The sequence below is a fragment of the Balaenoptera ricei genome, chromosome 5 (genome assembly GCF_028023285.1).
Source record: "Balaenoptera ricei isolate mBalRic1 chromosome 5, mBalRic1.hap2, whole genome shotgun sequence".
Lineage (NCBI taxonomy): Eukaryota > Metazoa > Chordata > Mammalia > Artiodactyla > Balaenopteridae > Balaenoptera > Balaenoptera ricei.
The window spans coordinates 2,093,897-2,121,188 of record NC_082643.1 but is presented as its reverse complement, the minus strand read 5'-3'; the positions used below and the strand labels follow the sequence as shown (position 1 = coordinate 2,121,188).

The 27,292-nt window shown below is 39.7% G+C and overlaps 1 protein-coding gene across 3 annotated transcripts in view; it reads left to right on the top strand.

The window, feature by feature from the left end:
• GASK1B (golgi associated kinase 1B) overlaps positions 1 to 20,524 on the top strand; it is a 58,049-nt gene extending 37,525 nt beyond the window's left edge. For all 3 annotated transcript variants that reach the window (XM_059922336.1, XM_059922337.1, XM_059922339.1), the window contains 2 exons: positions 14,630 to 14,856; positions 17,738 to 20,524. In XM_059922336.1, the coding sequence (XP_059778319.1) occupies positions 14,630 to 14,856; positions 17,738 to 17,945 (435 nt within the window). In that variant the 3' untranslated portion in view covers positions 17,946 to 20,524. The remainder of the gene's footprint in view (positions 1 to 14,629; positions 14,857 to 17,737) is intronic.
• The last annotated feature ends 6,768 nt before the right edge of the window (positions 20,525 to 27,292 follow it).

Here is a 27,292-nt window from a genome sequence, read left to right as displayed (position 1 = left end):
CACATATATACAATGGAATATTAGTCAGCCATAAAAAGGAGCAAAATTGAGTTATTTGTAATGAGGTGGATGGACCTAGAGTCTGTCCTACAGAGTGAAGTAAGTCAGAAAGAGAAAAACAAATTCCGTATGCTAACACATATATATGGAATCTGAAAAAACGGTACTGATGAACCTTGTGGCAGGACAGGAATAAAGACGCAGAGGTAGAGAAGGGACATGACACAAGGGGTGAAGTGGAAGCTGGGATGAAGTGAGAGAGTGGCATGGACATATATACACTACCAAATGTAAAATAGATAGCTAGTGGGAAGCAGCCGCATAGCACAGGGAGATCAGCTCGGTGCTTTGTGACCACCTAGAGGGGTGGGATAGGGAGGGTGGGAGGGAGGCTCAAGTGGGAGGGCATATGGGGATATACGCATGCATATAGCTGATTCACTTTGTTGTACAGGAGAAACTAACACAACATTGTAAAGCAACTATACTCCAATGAAGATGAAAAAAAATTCTACAAGTTTTCAGTTCACTAAATTCATAGAGAAATGACATTTATGTAAAACAGACTTGGGTTCGAATCTCAGCTTCTCTAATAGACAGCTCTGTAAGCTTGGACAAGTTTATAATCTCTCAGAGCTTTAATTTCTTTACTATATGAAAACGAAAATGATTTTACTTCCCTTGGAGATTTGTTCTGAGAATACCATGAATTATTGCACACGAAGTACTTGTCCTGGTATCTGGCTGTCAAGGGCTGAATGTTTGTTCCTCTCCAAATTCTGTGTGATTCCGAACCCCCAAGGTGTTAGTGTTAGGAGGTGGTGCCTTGGGTAGTTGAGGAGGTCCTGAGGACAGAGCCCCATGAACGGAATTGGTGATTTTAGGGAAGAAGCCCAACTGGGCCCCCCAGTTCCTTCTGTCACGGGAGACCCAGTGAGGGGTCGGCAGTGTGCAGCCCCGAAGAGGGCCCTCACCAGAACCCGAACACGCTGGCACCCTGATCTCAGACTTTCAGCCTCCCGAACTGTGAGAAATACATGTTTGTTGTTTATAAATTTGTTGTAACCGCTCCACGGACTAAGACACTGACGGAGAGCAAGTAGTCAATAGATCAGCATCGTTATTATCTAGAACCACCCTGTTTATAAGAATCTGAATTTATTGTAAGTATATATATGTATATATAGCTATGATTTCCTGAATCTCTGAATACTGCAAGCCGTTAGTGGTAGGGATCATGTAGGTCTGTCTTTGAATTTTCTACAGCGTAGAGCTGCTCATGGTAGCCTTTGGTGCTGTAGGAAACCGTGAGGGCGTGGAAGGCAGTTTCCATGGACTTACCATCCCGGTCAGGTTGGGGTGAGGGGTATTTTTTGCATAGATGGGGGAATTGCAGACAATATCTTCTTCTGTGTTTGTTAACTGCAGGGTCCTCAGCTGACACAATCTGGGAAGCCAGCTGGGATTTTATTCTCAGATTCTGTTCCTTGAGGTCTCCTCATCAAGACATATAAAAGCATACCAAAGAACAGCAATGAACCTAACAAATATCGTGTTTCCAACGTCCAGAATTATCCTGTCAACTTCCTGTGCCTATTTGCTTTAAGAATTTCCTTTAGAGATAGAAATACGTTAAAGTCGGTTAAACTGCCTTCGACCGTCTCTTCATGTTCCTTCCTGCACTTTCTCTCTGAGGTGATCACCGTCATGAGATTAGTATACACCTTTTCAGCCAATTTAAAAATTATTTTACACACATAATAAGTGGATATCTGTGTGTGTGTGTTTTCATTACATTCTGTAAACGCAGTTGACTACATGCATTTTCCAGTGACTTGTCATTGCCATCTTTTAACAATTGCTCCTACTTTTAACAATTAGAGAGAGGCAGGGTCCAAACAGGCTGTAGCTTTAAGATGCCGGAAATAGGGGTGGGAGGTGCAGATTAGAGGGGCTTCTATTCCGGAGGATATAGGTCTGCAAGGTAGCAGCAGCCAAGAAATTTTCCCAGGATTGGAAGTGGAGTCTTCACGGGACAAATATCACATTAGTGCTTTTGGACTCTTTCACATTATATGAAAGTCTTTGTTTGGCTTCATAGGTGCTGTATTTAAATAATTTGCTTCACCACCATTTATTCTATTTTTCCTATGAGCATATGTTAGTACTTTTCATTTTACTTTATAAACAAAACCAGGAATTATAAGCATACAGGATACTGCTTACAAGGTTCAATTAAATTCAACAAACTTGGACTGAGGGATTTCTGTGTTCTAGCCAGATAATTCCCAACCAATCTGTGGGCCTCAGGCATCATTTCAGATTTTGTGTCTTGGCTCTTGAATCTGACACAATGTCATCTCCAGGCCTGGGAACTATTGTTCTCTCATTTCTCAGTGTGATCCTTTCCCAGAAAAGATGGCCCCTTGGTTGATCCACACCCAGTTCCACCTAGGAAGTTGGTAAAGTCTTCTCCTGCAGAAATTGACCCGTTAGATCATCCCTCCCACTAAGAAGTTAGGCCGTCTCAAAACCTCGTGGAGATTAGGAAACCAGCACTATTTCAAAAGGCAAATAGTTTCACGTTTTATGGCCCTTACATGGAATGTACTTCTGCTGCTAAAATTTCTCTACAAGAACATGACAGGATGGAGAAAGTAAATACAAAGGCCCTGACCTTTGTCAGTCTGTCTTTTGGGCTTCGACATCATTTCTCTGGTGGAGACCTTTTAGAGACCACATTCTCTCACTCCACAGAATTTAAGCTATTTATTTGATTTTTCAAGGATGCAACTTTGAAGATAAAGAGCTGCCACACCAACCCGAGTCCGTGACAGAGGTGTAGCTTACTAGCAACCTGGCCTCTACAGCAGGAAGGTATTTCGCTGGATCCTGGCCCACTTCCTCTTAAGGGTTCTCTGTGTCTCAAAGCATCTCCTTCCTGTGAAGAAGCACAGAGTTGCTCAGACGTCTGCTTCCAACTTCAAAGCCTTTAGAATTTTGTGTATCCTTTCCACCTACTGTCTAGCATTTATTCTCAGAGCTTTCTGGCATGGATTATGCTAAAGCCTCATTTGTGTAAAATGCGGGCTGGTTGACATAAGTCTTTGCTCTTGTATCTGTCGGAATCAAAGGAGAAATGTCTGGTCAAATACATTATATTCATAAACCTCATATTGCCAAGTGACAACCAACTGAGCATTTCTGGGTCAATTCTAATGTAATTATTAATCAAAGCACAGTCTGTTTTCCTCAATTACAGGTCATTTTTGCTTATTTCAACCCTTGCCGTGGAATTTTTAGGCTGTGCTGAAATTGATTAGTGCATGGTCAGTACACTTCAATCCTAAATCTTGTTGTATCCATAGCTGGGCTGGAGAGATCAGGGATTAGAGGAAGCCTGTGTGATTCCACAAATAATCTTTTGAGACTCAAAGATTGTTTAATGCACTGTTTGAGCTAGCTTTTGGGATTGACTTCGCCACTGATCCTATGCCATGGAAACAGACAGTTTGAAACCATCCTTGACTGCTGTTTTCCAGGAAAACAGGAGGTCTGAGCATTGAATCTAGATAAATCTCCCAGGAGGTAAATAAGGAAACCATGGAAAAAGCAACCCAACAGTATTGCCATAGCAACAATGAGAGGACAAGCAACTATTTATCTGGCTCAATATATATATTTTTTGTATGTAATTATTTTTAAAAGATTGATGGTTTGTTTTGCCCAAGGAAGTAGACTCAGAGAGATTTAAGGGAGAGCTGGTCCACAGGGATTCTATTAGTGCCAGGCTCTTCCCAACCATATTCAAAATGTTTATGGACACAGATAAGTAAGAGATAAATGGGACTTTTCACAGTTGTTACTGATTGTGGTCACATTGAATGGGACTGTTTGGGGTGATGGCTTTTCTGTGGCCCTTTCGGGGGGGGGGTCTGTGAGGTCACAAAACTCAAAGTTTTTGCTTTTTTTTTTTTTTTACAATATTTACGAAATTTGCAATCATGGCTGAATCTGTTGGTGCCTTGGGATGAATCGAAGCTGGCACCAGACTCTACCAAGAGTTGTTCTCCTTTCGTGGCCAATGGACTCATGTGAAAAGATACATGGAATGAATGCCTGATGCACTTAAGAAACTCCGTGATGAAGCAATAAAAACTGTTAATGTTCTTAAGTCTCTACCTGTAAGTGTACATCTTTTTAATATTCTGGGTGAGCAAGTGGAAAGTGTATATAAAGCACTTCTATTGCTTCCCACAGTACAGTGGTTGTCTTGAGGAAAACCGCTTATGCAATTGTTTGAATCAGGAGCTCAACTCATTGCTGTGTTTTCCTTTAACACCATTTTAACTTGCAAGCACAATTCCATTTCTCTTATTATTTTTTTAGAGATATAGCAATTTCCTGTAAAAATATGTTATGTTAACATGTAATGGGTGTATCAGTGTTATTTTTAAATGAGTTAATACGTAACTATTCAATTTTTTTCAGTTTTAATTTCTATATGATAAATAACCCACATGAAGGAGGATTTTGGGGGGGCTTCAATACTTTTAAGAGTGTCAAAAGGTTCTGAAATTAAAAAGTTTGAGAACTATGGCTCTAGGGTAATTTTTCTGAAATAAACTCACTTTTGCCTGTATAGTCTCTGGTAACTTCAGCGTTATGACGTTTCTGTAATTCTAAGATTCTTTGATTTTGATTTTAACGCTCTGAGCTTTTTACAAGATACTGGATCAGGAAAACATGGAGGTCTGGCCTGATTAGAGGTCTTTTAGTAGTTAGCTATCTGCATTAGACAGATTTCAGTAGGATCTGGCGTTCATTCCTTCATTTTTTCCAACAGACATTTATTGAGTATTTGCATTGTGCAAATCGTGGTGCTGGTTGACGTGAAGGATACACAGTGAATCATACTTAGAGGCATTCGATTGGAATCTCTGTGATAGCAGGAATCTTGTCTTCTCCACGTTGGGAGGCAGTGTGGAAAAGGCGGAAATTGGTAGAAATCCACATCATTCTCTAGCTGTGTCTCCTTGGGCAGGTTACTTAGCCTCTCTGAGCCTTTCCTTTATTTGTAATGTGATACCTAACCTTTTGGTTTATTTTGATAATTAGTAACTGCATGATATAAAATGCTTTTGCAGTATCCTGGGATTTCATATCTAAGCTACATAAACGGTTTTACTTTGTAGCTATTTGCCAACCCAGGGAGCATAGAAACAAATACATTTTCAAACAGGAAATTCTATACATATGTGTAAAAATAATCTTTTTTTTAAAGTCTAATTTAGTAAAGCAGAATTTGTTTATTTATTTTCTCTTTTTTTTCCCTTCTAGCTTTATTGAGGTATAATTGACAAATATAATGCATATACTTAAAGTGTACGATGGGGTGATTTGATTTACATATACGTTGTGAAATCTTTACTACAGTCAAGCTAATTAACACCTCCATCACCTCACAAAGTTACCTTGTGTGTGTGTGGTGAGAGTGTGTAAGATCTACTCTGTTAGCAAATTTCAAGTGTACAATACTGTATTATTAAATATAGTCTGATCCTCAGAACTTATTCATCTTCTAACTGAAAGTTTGTTCTCTTTGACCAGCATCTTCCATCTTCCCGACTCCCCAGCCCCTGGCAATCTCCATCCTACTCTCAAGCAGCATTTATTTTTAAAGAACCAGAAAATAATCAGTCTATCTTTTTTATAAAGAGAGCTGATTTCCATAAAAAACAAGTTTCAGTAACTTTGGGGTATGTTACATTAGGTTGTGTTAATCACTGTTAAAGAAAAACTATTCCATGGTGCTTGTTAAAGATGGTAAATCAGCCTTTGTTCAGGACCATCGCAATAGATGTAGGGACCACTGCAGTGGGATTTTACAGTGGGAGAGGGATGGGGCTGAACCCAGAATACAGCAGTGCAGGTGGGAACTTATAGCCAGGGGGGCAGAGTAGGGGTCATGGGGTGAAAAATGGCTAAGAGCAGACATCCGGGGGAAGGGGAGTTCCAGGGAAAGTGGCCTAACCAGATTCTTGCTAAAGACAGGTGCTCAGACATCACCTTTGGGATGGTGGGCGCTGAGGACCCAGGTTAGGTGTTGAGCGTGACCAGGTAGCTGCAAGGGTGAGGGCTTCTGGTTAAACTGACTTTGCAGGGTTCTTGCTAAAACTTGATTTTATAAGGAAGTGCGTGAAAAGCCTAGGAGAAAGTTCAGGAGCCTGACTTTGGTCAAGCAAAGAACCTTTGTCACCATAATCAGAACTGTGTTTTAGTATAGTCATTTCGTTTGTCTTTACTCATTTTTGTCACTATCCTTATAATAAAATACTGCATAATAGGGGAAAATAAAACAGATAGAAATTCCATAAGAATGCTAAAAATGAATACGCATCAAGTCAAGCCAGGGAAAAGCTTTGAATGAACTGTTCCCTGAGATGTAAATGTACATCATTTTAAAACTATTGGCAACCCTGTTTAGTGTTAAATCATTAAAAATGCTGTTTCATTTCATCGAAAGAAAGTATTTTTAAGAAAGTGTACTTATATTAAGGTTATTTTATTGCTGTTTTAAATATTTGCTTCATATAAATCCATTCTATAAATCAGAATTTCATAAAATATTTACTGTGTTTCTTAGTGCAAGTGCTCTTTGAAAATCTTTACAGGAAGGTGGGTGTGCCTTTGACAGGCTATTTTCACGCAGCTCTGCTTGTGCAAATTACAGAACGTGAATTTTCTTTCTCTAAAAATAGATTGTCACTTGCCTGGTGACAAGTGACTCTTTCCAGAGTCTTTCTGTGGCAGAATGATGTTTGACTTCTGGTATTTATTCAGAGGTACATGAATTCAAATATTGCATCTGTAGAAATAGATCCAAATGTGTTGTAGCGTTAAAAATAGTTTTACTTATATAGAAAAAAAAAACACTGTTAGTCTTTACTTATGATTGAGTAATGGGACAGAAGCTGGAGAGTCTGCATAGAATTGGTGTACACTGATAGTTATTTTTAAGTGTGGAATTCTGGAGTATAGGTGGTGTAGAGCCATGACTGCTGTGTACAGAGGCCGAGGCACAGGGGAACTGATGCCCGGAGTTAGATATATGTACTGCAAACGATTTTTACTTTTCTCATCGTTCTCCAGCAACTCTGCTGGTCACATTTGCATGCATACTCATTTAACAGGCTACCTGTTGCCATGGTAGCACAGAAGAAAAATGAAACCTATTATTTTATGAGGTGAGAGCTCCCTAGAGATACAGGTGCAGACTGGTGAGAAGGTTGCTTTCGCTTTTGCTTTGTTGAGCTCCCAAGGTTATGGGCCTAAGTCTGTGATCACAAGTACCGTAGGGGCCGGGGGGCTTGTCTGAGGTCTCCCTTCCCTGTGACCTAGTAGAGATCCACACACCCACTAGACCACAGGGATCCAAATCTGGTTCCACTGATAACGTGGCAACAGTGCATTGATGGACATCAAGACAAATCCAAGTACAATGATTTTCCAGTGTGAGTTATTAGCTGACAAATAAGTAAGTCCAAATGCTTCTGTTTCTCTTCCTAGGGTGGGGCTGACAATTCTCCCTGTTCTTTTGCCTTTTTGAGATAAAGTAAGTACTGAAAGTTTTCTCTCCGTGCATTTTCTAAAAACAAATGAGGTGTCAAGTGAGATCACTGGAATTCAAAGGAATCTTCCAGAGAACTGCAGATTACAATGCTAGTGTTATTTCTGTCACATGTGCGTGTTGTTTTTCAAATGCCTCTTGCACGCAGGGTGTTACATGGACTCCCCGTGGGGTGTGAGACTCCGTGGTCCACAGTTAGTGAAACTGAACCACGTAAAGACGCCAACCAGGAGCAGATGAGGAGAACATGCAGCTCTGTTCTGTGCTCCCTGCCCATCTTTTTCCTCTCCATTCGCTGGATGCTGTTCTAAAAAAGACCCACGTCCTACTCTGCCAGAATCATGTTGTTTATTTGAGTCTTCCCAAAGAAGACAGTGTTTTGGAGGAGCTTTGTAGATAGCCAAATGCAGAGTGGATGCTATCGGGAGAATTCTGTCAATCGTACACAGATATCAAGTGCCTGCTCTGCACCAAGCGTTGGATGAGTTACTATGGTGAATTGTTCAATTCCACTCGTTACATGTTTTATCGTGTCATTTAAACTTTCTTTCTAAAACGCAGTTTTCTTTGTAAAGGGGCAGTTTTAATTTTTTAAATTTTATTTATGTTTTTACATTTTCTTTATTTTTTAATTGAAGTATAGTTGATTTGCAATGACTCAGGTGTACAGCAAAGTGATTCAGTTATATATATATATATATATGTTCTTTTTCAGATTCTTTTCCCATTTAGGTTATTACAAAATATTGAGTATAGTTCCTGGTGCTCTACAGTAGGTTTTTGTTGTTTATCTATTTTATACATAATAGCGTGTATATTTTAATCCCAAATTCCCAATGTATCCCTCCTCCCCAAAAGGTGCAGTTTTAAAACAAATCACTTGAAGAGAGATGGTGAGAAGCTTGAGATATTGACTTAACAAACCAGAAGCACACACACACACACACACACACACACACACACACACACACACGTGTGCGCTCACTCAGACCCTTAGAGAGGTGTAGAAAAACAGGTAGAAAAATAGATGGGCCGATGTAATTTAACTGAAAGAACTGAATGAGAGAAATTTTTGGATCCAGGGAATTTCTCATCTCTGTTAGATAGTACGTGTTCATTCTACTCTCTCTTCAGCTTCCGAGCACGTCCTGCCTTGGTTCCCTTCAGGTTTTTTTTTTTCTGACATCTCCTCCTGATGCCCTGCTCCCTTGCCTTTCACCTCTCTTCCAGCCCTGCAGGAGGAGATGGTAGTGGAGCTTGCAGACAGGCACCGGGCCCTTGTTCAGCTCTGGCTCTGGCTCCCCGCCCTCACGCTGCCCTTGCCCGCATGGCGAGGGCTCATACAGTGCTGCCCGAGCCAGTCCAGACCCGCCCATGGAGAGAGAAGGGAAACACTGCAGACAAGCGTTTAGAAGCTTTGATGTCAATCTGGTAGAGGAGTTTTGTCTATTGAATCTAACAAAATATTTGGTTGGTATTTTGTATTTTTCAAAATGTCATTTCTCTAGTAATAGATCATTTTGTTTTCCTTTATTGTATTATCTTTTTTTAAAGTTTCATTAGAAGGATAATGGGACTTCCCTGGGGGGCCAGTGGTTAAGACTCCGCGCTTCCACTGCAGGGGGCACGGGTTCGATCCCTGGTCGTGGAACTAAGATCCTGCATGCCGTGTACAGCGCAGCCAAAAAAGAAAAAAAAAAGGATAGTGAATACTTTTTTAAGAGCATTTATCATAATATGGTCTTTATGAAGCTCTTGATCCCTGAGTTCTTGAGATGATTAGATGAATCTAATCTAAGCATTTCTAACTATGAACGAAGGTGTTTATTTATTTATATTTTTTATTGAAGTATAGTTAATTTACAATGTTGTGCTAGTTCAGGTGTACAGCAAAGTGATTCAGTTATACATATATAGATATCTATTCTTTTTCAGATTCTTTTCCATTGCAGGTTATTACAACATCTTGAATGTAGTTCCCTGTGCTGTGTAGGTCCTTGTTGTTTATCTATTTTATATATAGTAGTGTGTATCTGTTAATCCCAAACTCCTAATATATCCCTCCCCTCCTTTCCCCTTTGGTAACCATAAGATTGTTCTCTGTGTCTGTGAGTCTCTTTCTATTTTGTAAATAAGTTCATTTGTATCGTTTTTTTTAGATTCCACATATAAGTGGCATCATATGATATTTATTTTTCTCTGTCTTACTTTGCTTAATACGATAATCTCTATTTTATCATCTTTTAACAAAGCAACAGGCCACATGGAATATGGGGCCCGGGGAGAGAAAAGGCAAAAACACCAGGTTTTTCACGGTAGACCATTTGAGAAGCACTGGTCTAACATACCCTCAGGTTCTCTGAAGATGCCCTTGGATTTCCTACCTTCATGCCTTTGCCGATTTTTTAGCTAATACTGCCTTTCTTTTAAAACCCAACTGTAATATCCTCTCCTTCATGAATTTTCCCTGAACTCTTGCACTGAAGTTCTTTGTGTTTCTGCTGAAACCTGGGACCAGTACTTATTGCAAGTTGGGTCAGTTAACATTCTGTACAGGTGTACTCACCTCTCTGCAGCACCACGTTGGAGGCTGCCCCTGAGAAATACAGGGTGATGGACACCTGGGTTAGAAGCCTGACTCTTGTCATGTGTCAGCTGAGGGACCTTGAGTCAGTCACCTAGCCTCTCTGTGCCTCAGTGTCCTTATTCATCAAATGGGACTCTTGTTAGCACTCAGCTCTTAGGGTTGCTATGAAGATCGAATAATCCATGCAAAGAATTAAGTGGACAATTCCTGGCACATACCAAACACTCAGTAAATGACTGCTATTACGTTTTTCATTATTAATATTAGCAACATGTTTAGAATATTTTTATTGCCTTTGTTCAGGCAATAAAATCAATCATCTAATTGCTTTGCTTTAAGGAAAAAGAGATAAGAAGAAACTCCCGCAGATCCACTCTTTGAAGACACAGGTAGAAAGGGTGGGGTGCAGAAGTACGGAGAGTGATTGGATTTCTGCAGATTTCTACTGGGCCTTAGAGAGCTAGTCAGGGCAGCTGAGGCATCCTGGTTTGGGCTCTGTGCACATAACTTGAGTCACTGTTATGATACTTTTTCTTACAGACAAAACTCACAGTACCAAAAGGAAAATGGGATTAAAAAAAGAAACTTGAGAAGAAGGCAAGATATCTAAAAATATCCCCATCAACAAAATACTTGGCTGGAACACCTGAATTTTCTGAGTATAATTTTAGTTAGGTAAACATTGAAAAGATATATTTTCCTAAAAAAGGAAAGGGTAATTTTATAGAAGATCATCATTGGCAGGAATCTTCAGATTCAGAAGAGCAATTTTGCAAAAGATTTTCCTTGTTTTAAAGAGTAAGAAGATGTGAATTTGAACAAGTTGCAATAATGGTGATCAACACCTAACTGCTTAACTGACAAGATTTACCCCCAGATAGGCTTCTTTGTAGGATTATTATCTAAGAACATAGACATGTAGATGGTAACTATGGTGCTTGATCATGTGACATTTAAATGAAATGATTGTTTTAATGTGTGGACTAAACAAGTACATATATTAAAACCATGTTTATGGATATATAGATGTCTAGGATGTGCTTTATTGGGCCTTAAAAAGTGGGTAAACTCTCCTCAGTGTAAGTGGAAATATATTCAGTATATAACTAAATTAAATGCCAAGCAAAATGGTGTTGAATTTAAGGGAGTGTATTATGGTTTTGTGGTCAAATTATTTTGGGTATATTGAATGTCAATTTGAAAAGGAGACTATAAACAAAATTCTGGGAAGAGCTAGGAACAAGATTTAATAGCTGCTTAAGCCCTTGCTAGACAAGGCTATTAATACAAAGACATAACTTACTATAGTTGGATGCTAAGAAAAACAAAGTAATACTCAGAGTATTTAAAGCCTTACAATCTGATTCTCTATCTGTAGGTGTACACACACACACACACCACACACACTCAACATTTGTTAACATACCCACCAGGTACATGCATAGATCTGAATAAAGGGAACGATAAACATTTTTGGAAGAGAAGTTAAGCTGAACGCACACACCCACTTTCAATAACAAGGTCTGTGAGACTTGAAGGGCACAACGGTCTGACAGGGGAGTGGTGAAATCATCACAGACTGTTGAGTGATTCAAAATGAGATCAGACAAAACACTTTAAAAGTGCACTGTTCGAAACAGTCCGATGTTAGAAGATAGTAAAAAGATGCCCTAATTCGGTCTGTCCCACTTCTAACTTGTAATGCTTTCTTTTAGCTTAAAAATAGAAAAGTATAATATTTACAGAAGTACTAAAAGCTTGGCCTGAACGCTAAAGTGCTTATTATTTAGCAATAGCATATATGATACTCGTGTCTTTGTTGTAGAAACAACAGAAATGTTGCTATATGTCTTGGTCCTTTCCCGCTACTAGAAATCAAAAATGAAGAAAGAGCTTAGGGTTCAGAACACTACTTAAGAACTGGCTGGTAGATTTGTTGTTAAAATTTAAGTTCTAAACACACATATCCAACACAACACACCTTGATTTTGTAGCCCAAATGAAAGAGGATTAAGTTTTTCCCCCCGTATATAATGTCTTTATAATTGGATAAAAACATATGAAGATGATGGGAAAAGGGTAAAGGATTCTTTGAGAATTATTAGCTAATGTATATAAAAAAGAGACATTGGAAAGTGACTGGCAATATATTTTTATAGACAAGCCCTCAAAAATAGTCAGCCCAGTCTCAAAAATCCTCTTGAGTCCAATAAGCAAACATTTAAAACCCCACCCCAAAACGGGGGGACATCGGGTGAGAAGCAGCCTCCAGAAGAGTTATTTTTTACATTCTCCCTGATCCCCCGATGGTAACTTAAAAACTGGTGAGCACATACAATCTCTCTATATCGTTTGGTTTCTCTTATATTCAAAGGCAGTCAGGGTGCTACGTAAAATAAATCAAATTGAGAAGAAAGGGCTCAATACATTTTTCTAACAGTTTCCAACTTACGCTTTTTTCATTTAACCTGCAGTGATGTGGGTGGGCATTCCTGCCCACCTTTGGGAAACTTTGCACCAGCCCTGGGAACTCACGATGCCCCAGAGTCAGCCGATGTGACATTTTTGGATAAACCACTGGTTAGGTTCACGACCCTATGTATCAGCTGCCTGGAGCCAGTTCTGCCAGAGCCCTCCCTGATCTGTAGACTGTTTCTCGACCAGCACTGTACCCTCCGAACTGTCCAAGTTCTCGTGGCTCAAGGACCACCCCATCCCATGTAACTGCTTTTATATAAACCTCATAGAAAATTGGCTTATGCTAACTTCTCTCATAATCCCTGCTTCCCAAAGTATGCTATTTGATACCAAGTCTACTTACCTGCAAAAAACAGAGAGGAGGGTCATTTGTCCAGTTCTCAAAGTTTGCTGTGGTAGTGAGATAAGATTAAACCACTTCATTTTCCTCAGGAAGCAGTGCTGGTGGAGGGGTGCTGGCCATGGGTGACATTTGCCTTGGTGCCTGGCCCACCCCTAGGGGGTAGAAGATGTTACATAAACATCTGTTGAATGAATGAAGAGTTATTTCAAAGTAGGCTCAATTTTGGTACTACTCTTTCTGCATCCCTTCCTTAGCAAGTGGCCACCTAGAGTGACCACAGCCCCACAGGATCTGCAAAAACCCAGAAAGAAGAGAAAGGATGGGAGTTTAGTGACAAAAGAATAAAAATGGCACTCTGTGTTGAGCCACCTTTTGAATGTTGAGCGTCTGTACAATATTCGACTAGCCTTAAACTATTCAACGTGACGTATTGGGGGAAAATCGTGGCATTTTGAAGACAAACACAACTGTGTCTGAATCTTAACTTTGCTACTTACTAATATTTAAGTAGCAGAGCAGATTATTTAATCTCTCTGAGGCTCAGTTTTCCTTCACTGAAATGGAGAAATTACCTTTTGCCTTGGAAGCTTGTTGTGAGGTAAATCACTTCATATAGTGTGTGCAATGTGTCTCAACAATAGTAATGACAGTTTCTTTTTTTTTTGAGTATCTTCTAGATGCCTGGGTCAGGGCTGGTGTGTATCCAGACACTTTCATTAATCTTCCCACTAAATGTGCAAGGTGAATAGTTTCATTCCCATTATGCAGATCATTAAACTGAGAGTCAGTAACGTAAAGGGATGTATACAAGGTCGCGGAGCTGAAAAGTGTGAGAGAAGAGACTTGAGTTTAAATTTATCTAACTCCTGAGCCTAAGCTTTTCTTTACCCTGATTAATAAATATTATTCCTTCCCTTGCCCAAAAGAAATGGAAGTAACCCAATTCTCCCTTTCCTAGTTAATCTGTTTGCCCTCTTCTAGAGGGTAGTAGCCCTATTACCCACAATGAACAGCAATAGGCCCATCTGTTCTGTTCATTCTGCTTACTTATTTAAAATCTAACTGTGGGCTCCATACATAGAGTGTTCTTGGCTATCATTACTGGATCGCACATCTTTTCAGTAGATCTCTTCTCTGTTATTTCAGGTTACACACTGCAACACTGAAATCCAGAGAGGTTAGGGGATGCAGTAAACTTTTAGAGCCATTGAGGTAACTCCGGTTTTCTGGATGTGTCAAAGTACAATCGTTTCTATCTTCTGTCCCGAGCGGCATGAGAGCAGAGATTCTTCTGGCCACGCATCGGTGTATGATGTCAGTGGGAACTCTGAATGTTAAGGGTGGAGATGCTTAGCTTGGATGATCTGCCTTTGGAGCTGTTAGCAGATCTGGCAATGCTTAGACCCATCGCTGAGTCAGAAGGATATGAACCTTGGACTTTAAGTGTTGCCTTTAATTAAATGAGCCTGGCCCCAATTAGATTCTGGCAAGTCAGCTATTTAGAAAGTGCTCATTCTTTGGAAATCTTCTGACTTTCCCAAGTTTTGTTTTTACTCAGCATCTTGGATTTGTTTTTGTTTTCCCCTATCAGATTTATAATCGCTTGGATACAAATTGCTGTGGGTTCCGACCTCGGAAGGAAGACGCCTGTGTACAGAGTGGACGGAGGCTGAAGTGTGAAAACCAGGACGCTGTGGCTCTAGCCCACATCGTCCAGCGAAAGCAGGACCCGAGGCACTTGGTCTTTATAGACAACCAGGGTTTCTTTGACAGAAGTGAAGATAACTTGAACTTCAAACTGTTAGAAGGCATCAAAGAGTAAGTTTCTTGATGTAGTAACATCTGCAGGACATTACATTTCTCTTGAACAGGTAGTAAGGTCTGGAGAAGACTCACAGCCTGTGTCTGATCAATTTAGCCCTTAAAGAGAATCTGGGAATGGAAGCCCAGAGAAGGGAACCAAACCCAAGGGGAAGAGAACAAGGGTGCCGCCAGGTTTTACCGTCACTGACCCGCCCGTGCAACCTACAAAGGTCCTGCTGCGTTTTCACCTCCATCATGTTGCTTGACCCTCACTGTGAAAATCCGTGTGGGTGAGGTTGGAGTCATGTGGAGGTCTGTGGAATAGGAAGCAGCACAGCAGGGGTGAGCAGGTGACAGGCGCTCCATTACCAGGGCGCAGGACCGGGGAGCTAACAGACGAGCTGATATCGACAAGGCAGTATGTCCAAAGGCAGAATAAACTCAGTGACTTTGATCAGCGCATGGGAAGTCAGAGCCCGTCGGCTGAGTAGGACACGGTGGCCAAGGACGATGGCTGTTTAATTCAAGTAGGAGGGTTTCTGAGCATTTGAAAATCCTTCCATAGACATAGATTATGGGGAAAGGTATCTTGAGCTTACACTCAAGAAGTATTTGGAAATATAGGGAACTAAGACACTCTATAGTGGCAGGAACCTCACTGCAGAGTCTGGGCTATTCGCCCCCAACCGTGGAGGTTGAGGCTACATTTCAGTGCTCCCCCCAATAAGCACACTTCATAGTCCTTGTACCTTAGTGAGAAATCGGGGTCACTGAGAAACTGGGGTGTGTGTGTGAACTTGAAGATAGAAGGGTGCTTTAGTGAAACAGTCAGCCAGCCTTTTGTGAAACTGAGTGACTGCTGGGAACACATGAGCGAGCCGAAAATTGAGGGTAGAAGCCAGGTCTTCCAAGTCGAAGCCCAGTAATTTTTCTGTTCCTATTTCTCTTGTTAATAAAACTCTGAAGCATATTTCAACAATTCTTCCTAGCTCCATGAATTAGGTAATGTGGATTTTATGGTCTTTTGACACTAGAGACAATGAGGGTTTCAGGAGCCCCACTTTCATGAGTTTTTGTTGTGTCTTTCCCTGTTAATACTCATTCCTCACATCTCTTTGTGGATTGAAGGTAGAATATATGGATTCTCTTAGATTCTCTCTTCTAAGTGTCTAAGCTCAGGAAATTTTACGTGTAGGAAAATTTACATACCAGAGGCATCACTTACTGAGTTGGTATTATGGGGTCTTCTTTAAATCCTTGCGTTTCCTCTTAGAATTAAGTGTATGCCTGGAGAATCCATCTATCCTATACATTCATAAAAATATGAATAACGCTTTATTTATGCTTTCAAAGAAGATTTAACCGTAAATGCATTATGAGGAGTAAAGAGTTTAAAGTTAAATCTTCTTTGAATATGTACTTTACCCATTCAACAGCAAAAATGAAGACTTTGCTAACCCAGATTTATGCATAGAATATTTCTATTAATCAGTGTAATGCAAAGTCAGGTAATGTTTTTGATTTTCCCTTATGAAAAGGATTAGTCGCTAAAGAGATCCATGGTTTTAGCAGTTTCATCTCGTACATTCTGCCACAGCTAAATTAGTTCAAGGGCCATAGAATTGATAAATCATGGATTATTAGTACTTCATAGAGCAAAAATTCTTACTTAATTAGTACTGTGGTCACTAAATTATATAGGACATGTCTTCGGGGAGCTCAGAGAATCTGATTAGCATCTTTTAAGCACGTCCAGCTCTGTGGCCTTTGGTCTCTCTGCAGCATCAGAAATGCTGCAGCACGTGGATTTGCTGTATTCATACGCCCTCAGTGCTATCCCCAGCTTGCTCCACTGACCTTTGGAGAAGGTGCTGAGAGGCCTGAAACTCCTGGCAGACTGTACTCTTGAAACAAGTATATGTTCTGTTTTAGTTTTTAAGGAACAACTAAGTTTACTATTACACTCCACTATTTGTACTGTGCTTTCATCAGCATTTTAATGAAAGCTTGGAGAGAGGCCACATTGGAGATTCAGCAAAACATTGCTGGCAATTTTGAACCAGAAATTTTACTAAGTCCTTCAGATAATGTATCTGCTAGACCCCTGGCTTTATTCTTTCTAAATGAAGAGTGGAAATCTCAATGCACTCTCTTTAGGTAATTCAGCAAGGATCCTTCTAAATTGACCTCAGGTTTTCCAGAGAGATGCTTCATTGTGGAATGCCCTGGGTCTCAAACTTGAGTTTTGCTAAATTTATTTGAAAACAATTTAGTATTCCGGTTTAATAGAATGTTCCCAGATTCTTAGAAATCCCGAAGTATTATCTGAACCAAAGGCAGTTCTTTATTTGATTGGGCATTTTGGAATGATTTCTTTCTTTTTACTACATACATTTTGGATTATTTCTCATTAAATTCAGTCATGCATCTTCTCCTCTAGAAGAGTACTTTACTGAAATTGTCAGCACTTTTCTTCTCATATTTCCTTGCATAAAACCCCATGTTGGCACTTATAAGGTTACGATTCTGCTTGACTGATTAAAGTGGTTTCTACGGGTGCAGTGGAGCTTAAGATTGAGGAAAGTATTTTTCCAGGTTATCAGAATCCATTCTAATTCCATGCCTCTCTTTGCCTGCATATAATAACCTTAAGTTAAACATTGGTATTTATGTCAAGTTCTCAATGGTACAGAAAATGCAGTTCCCTTGAAACCTATTCTTCTAGTATGTAATTATTAAGAGATGTGTCAGCTTGACAGTGACAAAAAATGTTTTGATTCTCAAGGTATTATCTGATAGTGTGATTTCTGCCAGATTAATGAAGGGCAGAGCCATTGGGTAAGGCATAATATTTCCAAGCAATTACGAAGAATGAAATATCATTTTCTCCTTTTAGGTTTCCTGAATCCGCAGTTTCTGTTTTGAAGAGCCAGCACTTACGGCAGAAACTCCTTCAGTCTCTGTTTCTTGATAAAGTTTACTGGGAGAGTCAGGGAGGTAGACAAGGAATTGAGAAGCTTATCGATGTAGTTGAACAGAGAGCCAGAATCCTGCTCACCTACATCAACGCACATGGGGCCAAAGTGTTACCTATGAATGAGTAGCCAAAGGTCTTGTGGCTATAGAGTTCTACATATATTTATGCATCTTTGTTTTGGGGTCAAGTACACAAACCTCAAGTCCTTTTAGGGATGAGGCAGTAGCGATGAATACACAAAATAAATGAATTTAATCAAGTAGATATGACGAGTCTGAGCGCTATAAGCAGACTCTAAAAGCTTTTACAATTATACCGCTAAAAAAGGTTTACATTTTCCTTTAACACCATGACCTGTAAGTTGCAACATCTGAGCACAGAATGGTTGCAATTACTATCCCAGCTAGCCGTGTTAAAATATCTGTCGTGTCGGTTAATAGGACAGTGCGAATCAGAGGTGGTGACTCCTTTAATAATTTGCTGCTCGAATGGGACCGGTTCTGGACGTCCTTCTGTTACTAATTGTTAGAACATAGAGCAGTCTGGACACGACCCACAGGCAACTCTGTGTTGGAAAATGGAGGCGTATGATCTGCAGAAACCTCAGAGCCTACAGTAATTCTTAGGAGAAATGATGGTTTATTTGTAAAACCCCCAGTGTATATTCTATTGTACCTATAAATGATCAGCCAGCTCTGTGATCCTGAGCGCAAGAATAGCATTTTCCATTCCTTTTTAGAAAGGTATTTGTTGCCAGTATAGAAACGATCCATATCCGAAGATTTATACGTTAGGTAGTTTTGCTGTCTCAGTTTCGCTCCAACTTACGTCTAGTGGCTTAGACATTCAACAGTTATAAGGTATTTACACATGTGAAACTATACTTATAGGGTATCTTTTTGTTAAGTGGATGCTCTTTTTATACATTTTGTCATCTTTACCAAGGATATGCTATAATTTCTGTATATTTCATTAATAACAGCGGATTTCTTCTAATTTGTTCTGTGTAATTATATTTAAACTGATTTAATTGATATTGTCCAGATATTGACCATAGGACTGGATACTGAATGTGTTTAAATATATTGTTTGGCTTATTCTAATATGAAAAATATGAACAACATCAATTAAAACCCGACGCTGATCAATTCTCCTCAATGAAAGCACATGACTAGAACTGAAACAGCCAAAATTATTTAGGCTCAAATAATTCTCTCCGAACTCTACCAACTTTTTAATGAGGTAGAAGGACGTGAACACATAGTATTCCTGTGTTGAGTCTTCATGTCCTTGAAGGGGTCCACATCATGGTGTTTGCTAGATGGTCACATAGAGATTTCAAACCCTGAACAAATCATTATTACCCTCCCCCATCCCTTATTAAGAAGCTACTCTACTGACTTCTTCTTTCAGTTTAAAAATACAATTTAAGAATGTTTATAATGCATTCTATCCTCTGTTTTCTCAGGTCTGCATGTTATTCCTAAAGTGCACCCCATTTTCTGTGTTCTGATCGAGGGTTACTCAATATCGCTGTAGATTAGAACTATTGAAGACATTTTGATAAAGGCTAAGATATCTATAGATTATAATTTACACCAATGAATGGGGGCAGAATGTCAAAATAGCATGTTGAACACAAGAGAAGACAGACCAAGGGAAAAGGGATCATTCAATCATCTAATTATAACTTTTCTAGGGTCTCATTCAAGCCCTATTCTCAGCACCTTCCCCTGCTGGCTGACCCTTGGAGAGCTGGTCTTCAGACGATCTTCTCTTCAGTGTGCCCTCTGTAGCCCTGAGTGCCTCCCCTGGTCCTACACGTTCAGTGTACGCTTGGACCCTCATGAGTCTCCACTTCTACCTGCTGTATTTGGGCTTTTTAAGATTGCTTTATGTCTCAATAATCAGCACATTAATGAAAAATTGGCCTAACGGAAGTCTGGAGATCCAGACTCTACTTTAAAATAACTCTCTGTCAAGTTGCCTTATACCTTGTCTTATCCATGTGGCATATTTGCATTTTAAAATGCTTTTTATGGAATATACCATCTTATCCAAATTTGTGAAATTGATGCTGGGAATTCCATGCTTCTCAGAAGCGGCTTTAATTTTGCATCTCAAGCTACACCATTTCGGGGTAGCTTGGTCCTCCCACTAGTGGGTCTGATTGTAAGGTCCAGGAACACATGTTTATTTTAGTCACTTTGCTTTTCAACAATGTATTTTGTTTTGGAATCAGTGAATAATTCATGCTGCATTATTTTTGAATAATGGATGACTGAAGGCCAGGCTTTTCATTCTAATAAGTAATACTCTGCTCTTACTGAAACTAAGGGAATACTCTGTGCCTTTCAGATATACTCGTTATGCTGTGGTTTGGTTCACATAGCACATTATGGGGTTTATTTGTAACTTGACAAATTTAAAATAGAGCAATTTACCTGGGCAGACATACAAAAGCTTATTCTTATGTGATTATTTTTTAAGCTGATATTATGAAAATAAATATCTAAAAAATGTATAATAAAAATATTAGAAATTAAAGATGTGTGCTTTTTATTCTGTAGGTGGTTTTTTTGTTGTTTTGTTTTGTTTTTGTTTTTGTTTTTGTTTTTTTGTAGATGGGTTGCTTTTCAGAAGTGAAGTCTAGGAGAATGTTTGCTGCCTTCATCCATGATAAAAGAAACAATTGAATAGTCAAAATTATACTGGATTGTGTTTGTGTATGCATGTATTTGATATCATTAACAGTGATTTCATGCCTTCTCTTGGTGTACATTTAGCATTGTTTTAGGTGGTATGCAAATTAGTTAACAGATATCATAAACTAGAAGAAAACACTAATTTGGGGTTTTCTTTGCTTTGGGTGAGTCTTACCATTATGTTTAAAGTTTTCTTTATAGTATTCATATTTATTAAGCTTATTAGGCACCTGGGGAGCTTATTGAAATATAAAATGTTTTAGACTTATGCTCAAAATATTTATAATCCCTGAACTTATGTAATAGCCTGTTTATACAATTGTACTTTTCAATATACATTAAATTACAGCTAATGACTAAAATAACCTAGATGTAGATTCATCTACACACTGTCATATGAAATTCTAATGTTTATCTTAGCACAGAACAAATAATGCACATTTAGGGCACTAGTCTGAAAATACGATATGGGAATCGTACATGGGTCAAATAAAGATGATGAAGACCTTTCTCTAAAAACTAAATAGTGTCATCAAGAATTAAGAACTTTTATGAATGAAAGATGATTCGACTTGTCAGAGAAATTTCCGGACACTTGGAAATAGCCAGAAGCGTTCTTTCAGTGCAAGGCTGGGCTTGATTTTTTATTGAATGGACTATTTAACAGTGCTCTGAAGCAGAGGTTAACTTGTCAATTTTTATCCCAGGGAGATGCAAATAATTTCTGTCTGGTGGAAGAGACAACCCTAATGGTTTTACTGTTTATTACCCTGTTAGACATTAACCAGTTTTTATATCTAGTCCAACAATCTTATCCCAACATAGCCTGTAAATATTTAGCTTTGAAATACTCTTTGAAATGATTTTACCATCTTACTGGTTCCCTTGTTAGTTAATTATTTGAATAAAATCTTTGACATATGTTCATTTTACATTTGCATAGGAGTTGCAGTTCTACCTTTTTGAAAATTTTGCTTCAATAAATTTTTGACTGCAGAGCCATATAATTGTATTTTCTTGAGAGTCATGATTTAAAAATTTTGAAACTTTAACAACTTTCAAAACAGAGTCACATAATTTTAAGAACTGAATGCTACCATTTGATCAACAGCTTAAGTTTATTTTCATTTAATCCTTTAATTTATTAAAAATTATTAGTTGATCATCTACTTGAAAGGTCTGACTCAGACGAGTTACTGGCAGACTTTGTTTTGTAGCCTAAAAATTCACATGGTATGTGAATGAAATCACAGAAATCCTTTCTTACATCAGCGTTTCATATGGTTAAGTTAGTTCAACATTTTTTTTCACCTTAGAAAGGTATCTTTTTACACTCATGTTTCCAAAGTGCATTTAATTTGTTGATAAAAATATACACAATTTTGCACACATTAAGAAATCTCTATGCATCTTCTTTCTAAAAAAAGTCATGTGTATTTCTTAGCAGCACTTGTCAAGATTTCTAAAGCTTTTGAGACAAAGAGGTAAAAACAAAACAAAACAAACAAACAACAAAACCCTCCCTTGTCAGGGGCTTTTATCACATGCTGCAGAATAGCTAGCTGAGCTATATTTCAAAAGGCAAACTGGGCTGCAGAGAGCGGGCCAGTAACTAAGTGAGCCTGAAACAGCTGTGATTTTGCAAAACGTGCCAACATTTTCTTTAGCTCCAGGACACGAGACATTATCTGGCTCATAAAGTACTCTATGTTATCGGCTCAACTTCTGTTTAGGAGAACAAGAGATCTTGTACTATATCCTCATTTCAGGTCCTCAGGAGTATTACAAATTGAGGTCAACATTATTATTTTACCTTTTAGTACTTAAAAAAATAAACTGTGAGTCAGATATCTGCTCTAACTTGGTGAGAATACATTACAATGAAACTTGCAAGATTCAGGTCTTTCATAAGAGAATTTTGAAATAATTTATAGCATCTCCTAGGAGAGAGTCAATCTTCCTCTCTCTTCATCAGGTAGCAAGTGACAGTTAAAATATGACTTTCCCAAGACTTTTGGTGACAATTGTGGCAGTACCATTTGTGGCATTTCCTTAGTCTTACTTTATTGTTAGTTGCAAGTAGAGATGAACTATGTTTAAAGAGGAGTGACGTGGCAGCACCCAGAGCAGGAACCTCCTGATTGAGGACATAGGTTCCTAATGAAATCTTGACTTTGTCCCAGGCTACCTACCAGCTGCCAGTAGTAACATGCCTTCAAGTCGTGACCACCAAAAATGTCTCCAGATATTGTCAGCTATCCCCTGAAAGGCAAAATCATCCCCTGGTTCAAAACCACTGCTTTAGTCCATTGATAAAAGGCCTCCCATAGAAGGTAAACCTTTAATTTTCTTTTGTCTTCTTACGTTCAGTTCATGAAGATGTTCTCAGTCAAATTCCTCATATTAGAATGGATTGCCATGTTGTATGACATCAGTCAGAGCCCCAAGAGGTTTGATGGTTTGGGGAAAGGGATCTTGAAATAAGCCACAGGAGAGTCAGGAGGAAGAGACATCTTGGGCTCTGAAATACAAATTTTAGGTGAGGAATAAATCTAGGCGCACACGACAAATTAAACATCAGCGCAAACATTTTGGAATGAGTGGTGGTAAAATTGCTTTACCTTCCTCTGCCCCCGAGGCCAGTATCTGTATCCTTTGAGAAGAAGACAGGTCTGTAAAGAAGGCATGCTCTCATCAGGACTCTTAGCCCAGGGGACCACCCCTCCACCCCCTGACAGAAAGTCAAATATTGCGGGGGGGGGGGGGTGTCCTTACAGCAGGAGGGGAGGAAGAGTAATGAAGTGCATTAGAAGGGAATTGTTGGACCAGGATGCAGCTAGCAGCCAATGGGCGGAGCAGAATCACATGGGAAATCCAAGAAAAGGATGGAATATCAATAAAAATAGACTAAGTAATGTCGCAGGAACAAAGTGCCATCAAATCTCCGTGGCTTGAAACCACAAATGTCGATTTCTCATACAAATGCCCATCCCGGCTTGGCAGGAAGGCTTTGTGTTTCCTAAACGCTGGGACCCAAGCAGATGAGCAGGCTGGATGTATCCATCGCTGTGCCCGAGTGAAGGGAAGTTCTGAAGGGCGGGTATATCCAGTTACAAGTCACTGGACAAAAGCAGTCTGGAAAGTGGGAAACTTGAACTATCTGGTGAATGAGTGGACGGCGAAAGGTACAAGTGGTGGCTCAGATTATATTTGAGGCAAATACAACCTACGTCTACTATTGTCCATTCAATAACCCTCTTCTTCTGGGGACCCCTCCCACACCCATTTCACTTCCCCTCTGCCTGGGTCCCCAGGCCATAGTCGAGAGGTTAAGGGATGTATGTGTGACTTCCACTGGGCAAACACAGTCTCTTTATTCAGCTCTGTTCGCTATCATCATTGATTGGTTCAGAATTGAACACCTGACCGACTGGGTCAATCAGAAAACGTGCCTCAGAATTTTAGACCTGAAAAGGAGGAAGACCAGGACTAAAGTGATAATGAGCAATATTCTGGAGATCTTAGTCAGACTTTACATTAGCTTGAGAAAGCTGATTACAGAGAAAGGAGGAAAGATGGAAGGGAACCCGCAGAGGAGCTGACAGCTGACAGGAGGGGCGGCCGGTGCCTGTGGTCCTGTTGCTGCCGTTGCCTTAGTTGCCCTGGAGATGCCTTCCAGTTCTTGGTTTCCTTGAAATGACTCAGTGTCCTTTATTAATTCACCTTTTTGCTTCAACTTAATCTGGGTTGGTTGTTTTTCTGATACTTGCAACCAACAGGAAATCTCTGATTGGTTTCTAAGGCAGTTAGGTCTTCTTCTAATACGAAGTTTAGAAAGCACGTCGTGATTTCTTCCTATGACAGATGAAGGTGTCCGTGTTCTCACGTGTTCTTCCCCCACTTCTTTCCTTCCCAAACCAACTTCTGAAATATGTATCATTGTGCTTACATTGTTGATCTTCTTGCTATTTACCTTCCGGCTTCCACCTGTCACAGGTGCTTTACTGCTTTGTGTGCATGGATTTCCTGCCCACCATCAGTTACAGCTTCCTCATTCCTGACGTCTTTGTTTTTCCTCCTTCATCTCTTTGCTGACAGGTTTCTTCATCAGATGATGTTTACAGACTTACTCATGAGTTCTATATTCACAGAGACCTGCTCATTTGTGAATAACACTCTGTTGTATGGATGTGTTTAAACAACAGCCTGGTGATAGGAAATTTGGATTTCATATATTTTTTTTTCAAAACAAAATGTCCCTGGAGGTCTGTAGACATTGCAACCCTATCATTTGGCATTGAACATTACAGATAAGATTTCAGAAGCCAGCCTGCAATTTTTTTTTTCCGTCTAACTTGTAGGTGATTTGCTTTTCCAGTTTTGATGCACACTGAATTCTTTCTTCAGTCTTTAATTTTAATAAATTCTCAGGACATGTCTTAAAGTTGGTCATTCTATATCAAATTTTCCTGGAACACAACAAGAAATCAACATATTTATATTTTTCCTCATTTCAGAAATACTTTTACAATATATATTTGAATATTCTTGTAGTTCTATTTGTTCTGTTTTCAGGTAAGGAGATATTTATGATGTGTGTATGGAATCTGCCTCCGAATCAATTGTATTTTCCTTATTTGCTTACTTTTCTATCTTTTTTTCCTTCACAAAAGATACTATTTTCTCAAGGGTTTTCTTTACATCTCTAACTTTATTTCAGGGGCATCTATTCTACTTCTTACTGCTTCTCAGTGTTGATTCCACTAACGAATTTATCTTCAAATTTCCTTTTTAGAAAGCTCAGCTTTCATCTTTTGCTGCTTTTATTAACTCTTTATTGATTTTTAATTTTTTCATTCTTTTTAGTTGAACTAGTTTTTCAAAGGGTTTTAAAAATATCCTTCGGGACTGTAGGAAATAGTTTCTGAAACTATTCAAATTAAATTCAAAGGAAATAAAGTTAAAAGTTTATTTCCTCCGTCACACTAGCAATATTTCAAATGCTCTGTAGTCACAGGTGTTTCATGGATACTCTATTGTCACATCAGCTCAGATGGAGTGCATTTCCGTCACTGTAGAAGGTCTGCTGGCCAGTGTTGTTGTAGAGCACAGGCCGCCTCTGTGTATTTTCGTGTGCCGTCCTCAGCGGCAGCTGCTGTTTCCCGATTTCTCCCCCTCTACCTCATCTGCCAGGCAGCACATCTAGGTTAGGGTTTTGGTCTCTGTCTTAGTCAGGTTGGGCTGCCGTAACAAAACGCCACAGGCTAGGTGGCTTCGACCACAGGGATTTACCTTTTACAGTACTGGAGATGGGAAGTTCAAGATCAAGGTGCCAGCAGGGCCAGTGTCTGGGGAGGGCTCTCTCCTTGGGTTCCAGACAGCCACCTCCTTACTGTGTCTTCACATGGACTTTTTGGGGTGTGCAGGTGGAGAGAAAGGGAGCAAGGTCTCAGATGTGTCTTCTTATAAGGGCACTAATCCCACCATGAGGGCTCCACCCTCACGACCTTGTCTAAACCTCCCAAAGACCCCATCTCCAAATACCATCACATTGAGGTTAGGGCTTCAATATATGAATTTTGGGGTGACACAATTCAGTCTATAGCACTAGCCCTTCAAAGTTCACATCCTTCTTGCATATAAAATACATAAATTCCATGCAAACAGCCCCAAAAGTCTTAAACTGTTTCAGCATCATCTCTAAAGTCTAAAGTTCAAAGTCTCATTTAAATACCATCTAAGTCACATATGCAGGAGACTTGAGGTATGATTCTTCCTGAAACAAGATTCCTCTCCAGCTCTGAACCTGGGAAACCACACAAGTTGTGGGCTTCCAAAATACTGTGATGGGGCAGGTCAAGGATAAACATTCCCATTCAGAAAGGGAAAAATAGGAAGGAAAGGAGGGGTGACAGGTCCCAAGTAAGTCCAAAACCTAGAAAGGCAACTCTCATTGGCTCTAAAGTCTTGAGAATAATCCTCTCTGGCTCGGTGTCCCACCTTTCATGGTCATAGCGGTGGCAGCGTCATCCCCACAGCTCTGCCCCTGTGACTCTCTGAAAGGTCTTGCCCACGTGACATCTGGGATGGCAGTGGGTGGGGGTATCCTGGCCAAGTGAGAGCTGAAGGAACTAGTTCTGTCCCTTGGGCCTGTGGTGAGAGTATCAGCCCTGATGATCTCTGAATCACCCTCAGCATCATCCTTCTGTCTTCTTGAGGAGTAGTGCACATTCATAACTGAAGAGATTTATGGTCCTGTCTTGCAGAATCATGCAGGCTGAGAAATCCCATGATCTGCAGTTAGTGAGTTTGACAGCATTTCTTCATCCTGTCCTGCTTTCTCTGTCTCTTTCATTTCAAAATGGCAGTGTCTTTGCTGGTATAATCCCATCTTCTCCTTCTTAGGTTTCTTAGAACCCTATTGTTTATTTTCAAAGAAATCAATGCACTGCTTTCTGCTTTCGGTGATGGTCATCTTATAGCTTTATACTAGAGACATCATTCTTTCTCATTTGCCATCTTCTTTATTCATTTCAGTGGTTTCCAAAGAATAATTGTATGCCTTTCTCCCCTTTCTCGTTCTTCAGAAAGAGAACCGTGTGAGAAAAGAGTCTGCTGGGGTAGACTGGCGAGTGTGTTGGGGAGGAGGATGGGGAGGACGTGGAGAAGTGATCTAGAAGCTCTAGAAGTTACTTAGGCACAAGGGAATCAAGGAGTGAGGCAGGATGTGTCTAATTTTGAAGTGTTTCTCATACATAATTGTGGGTCA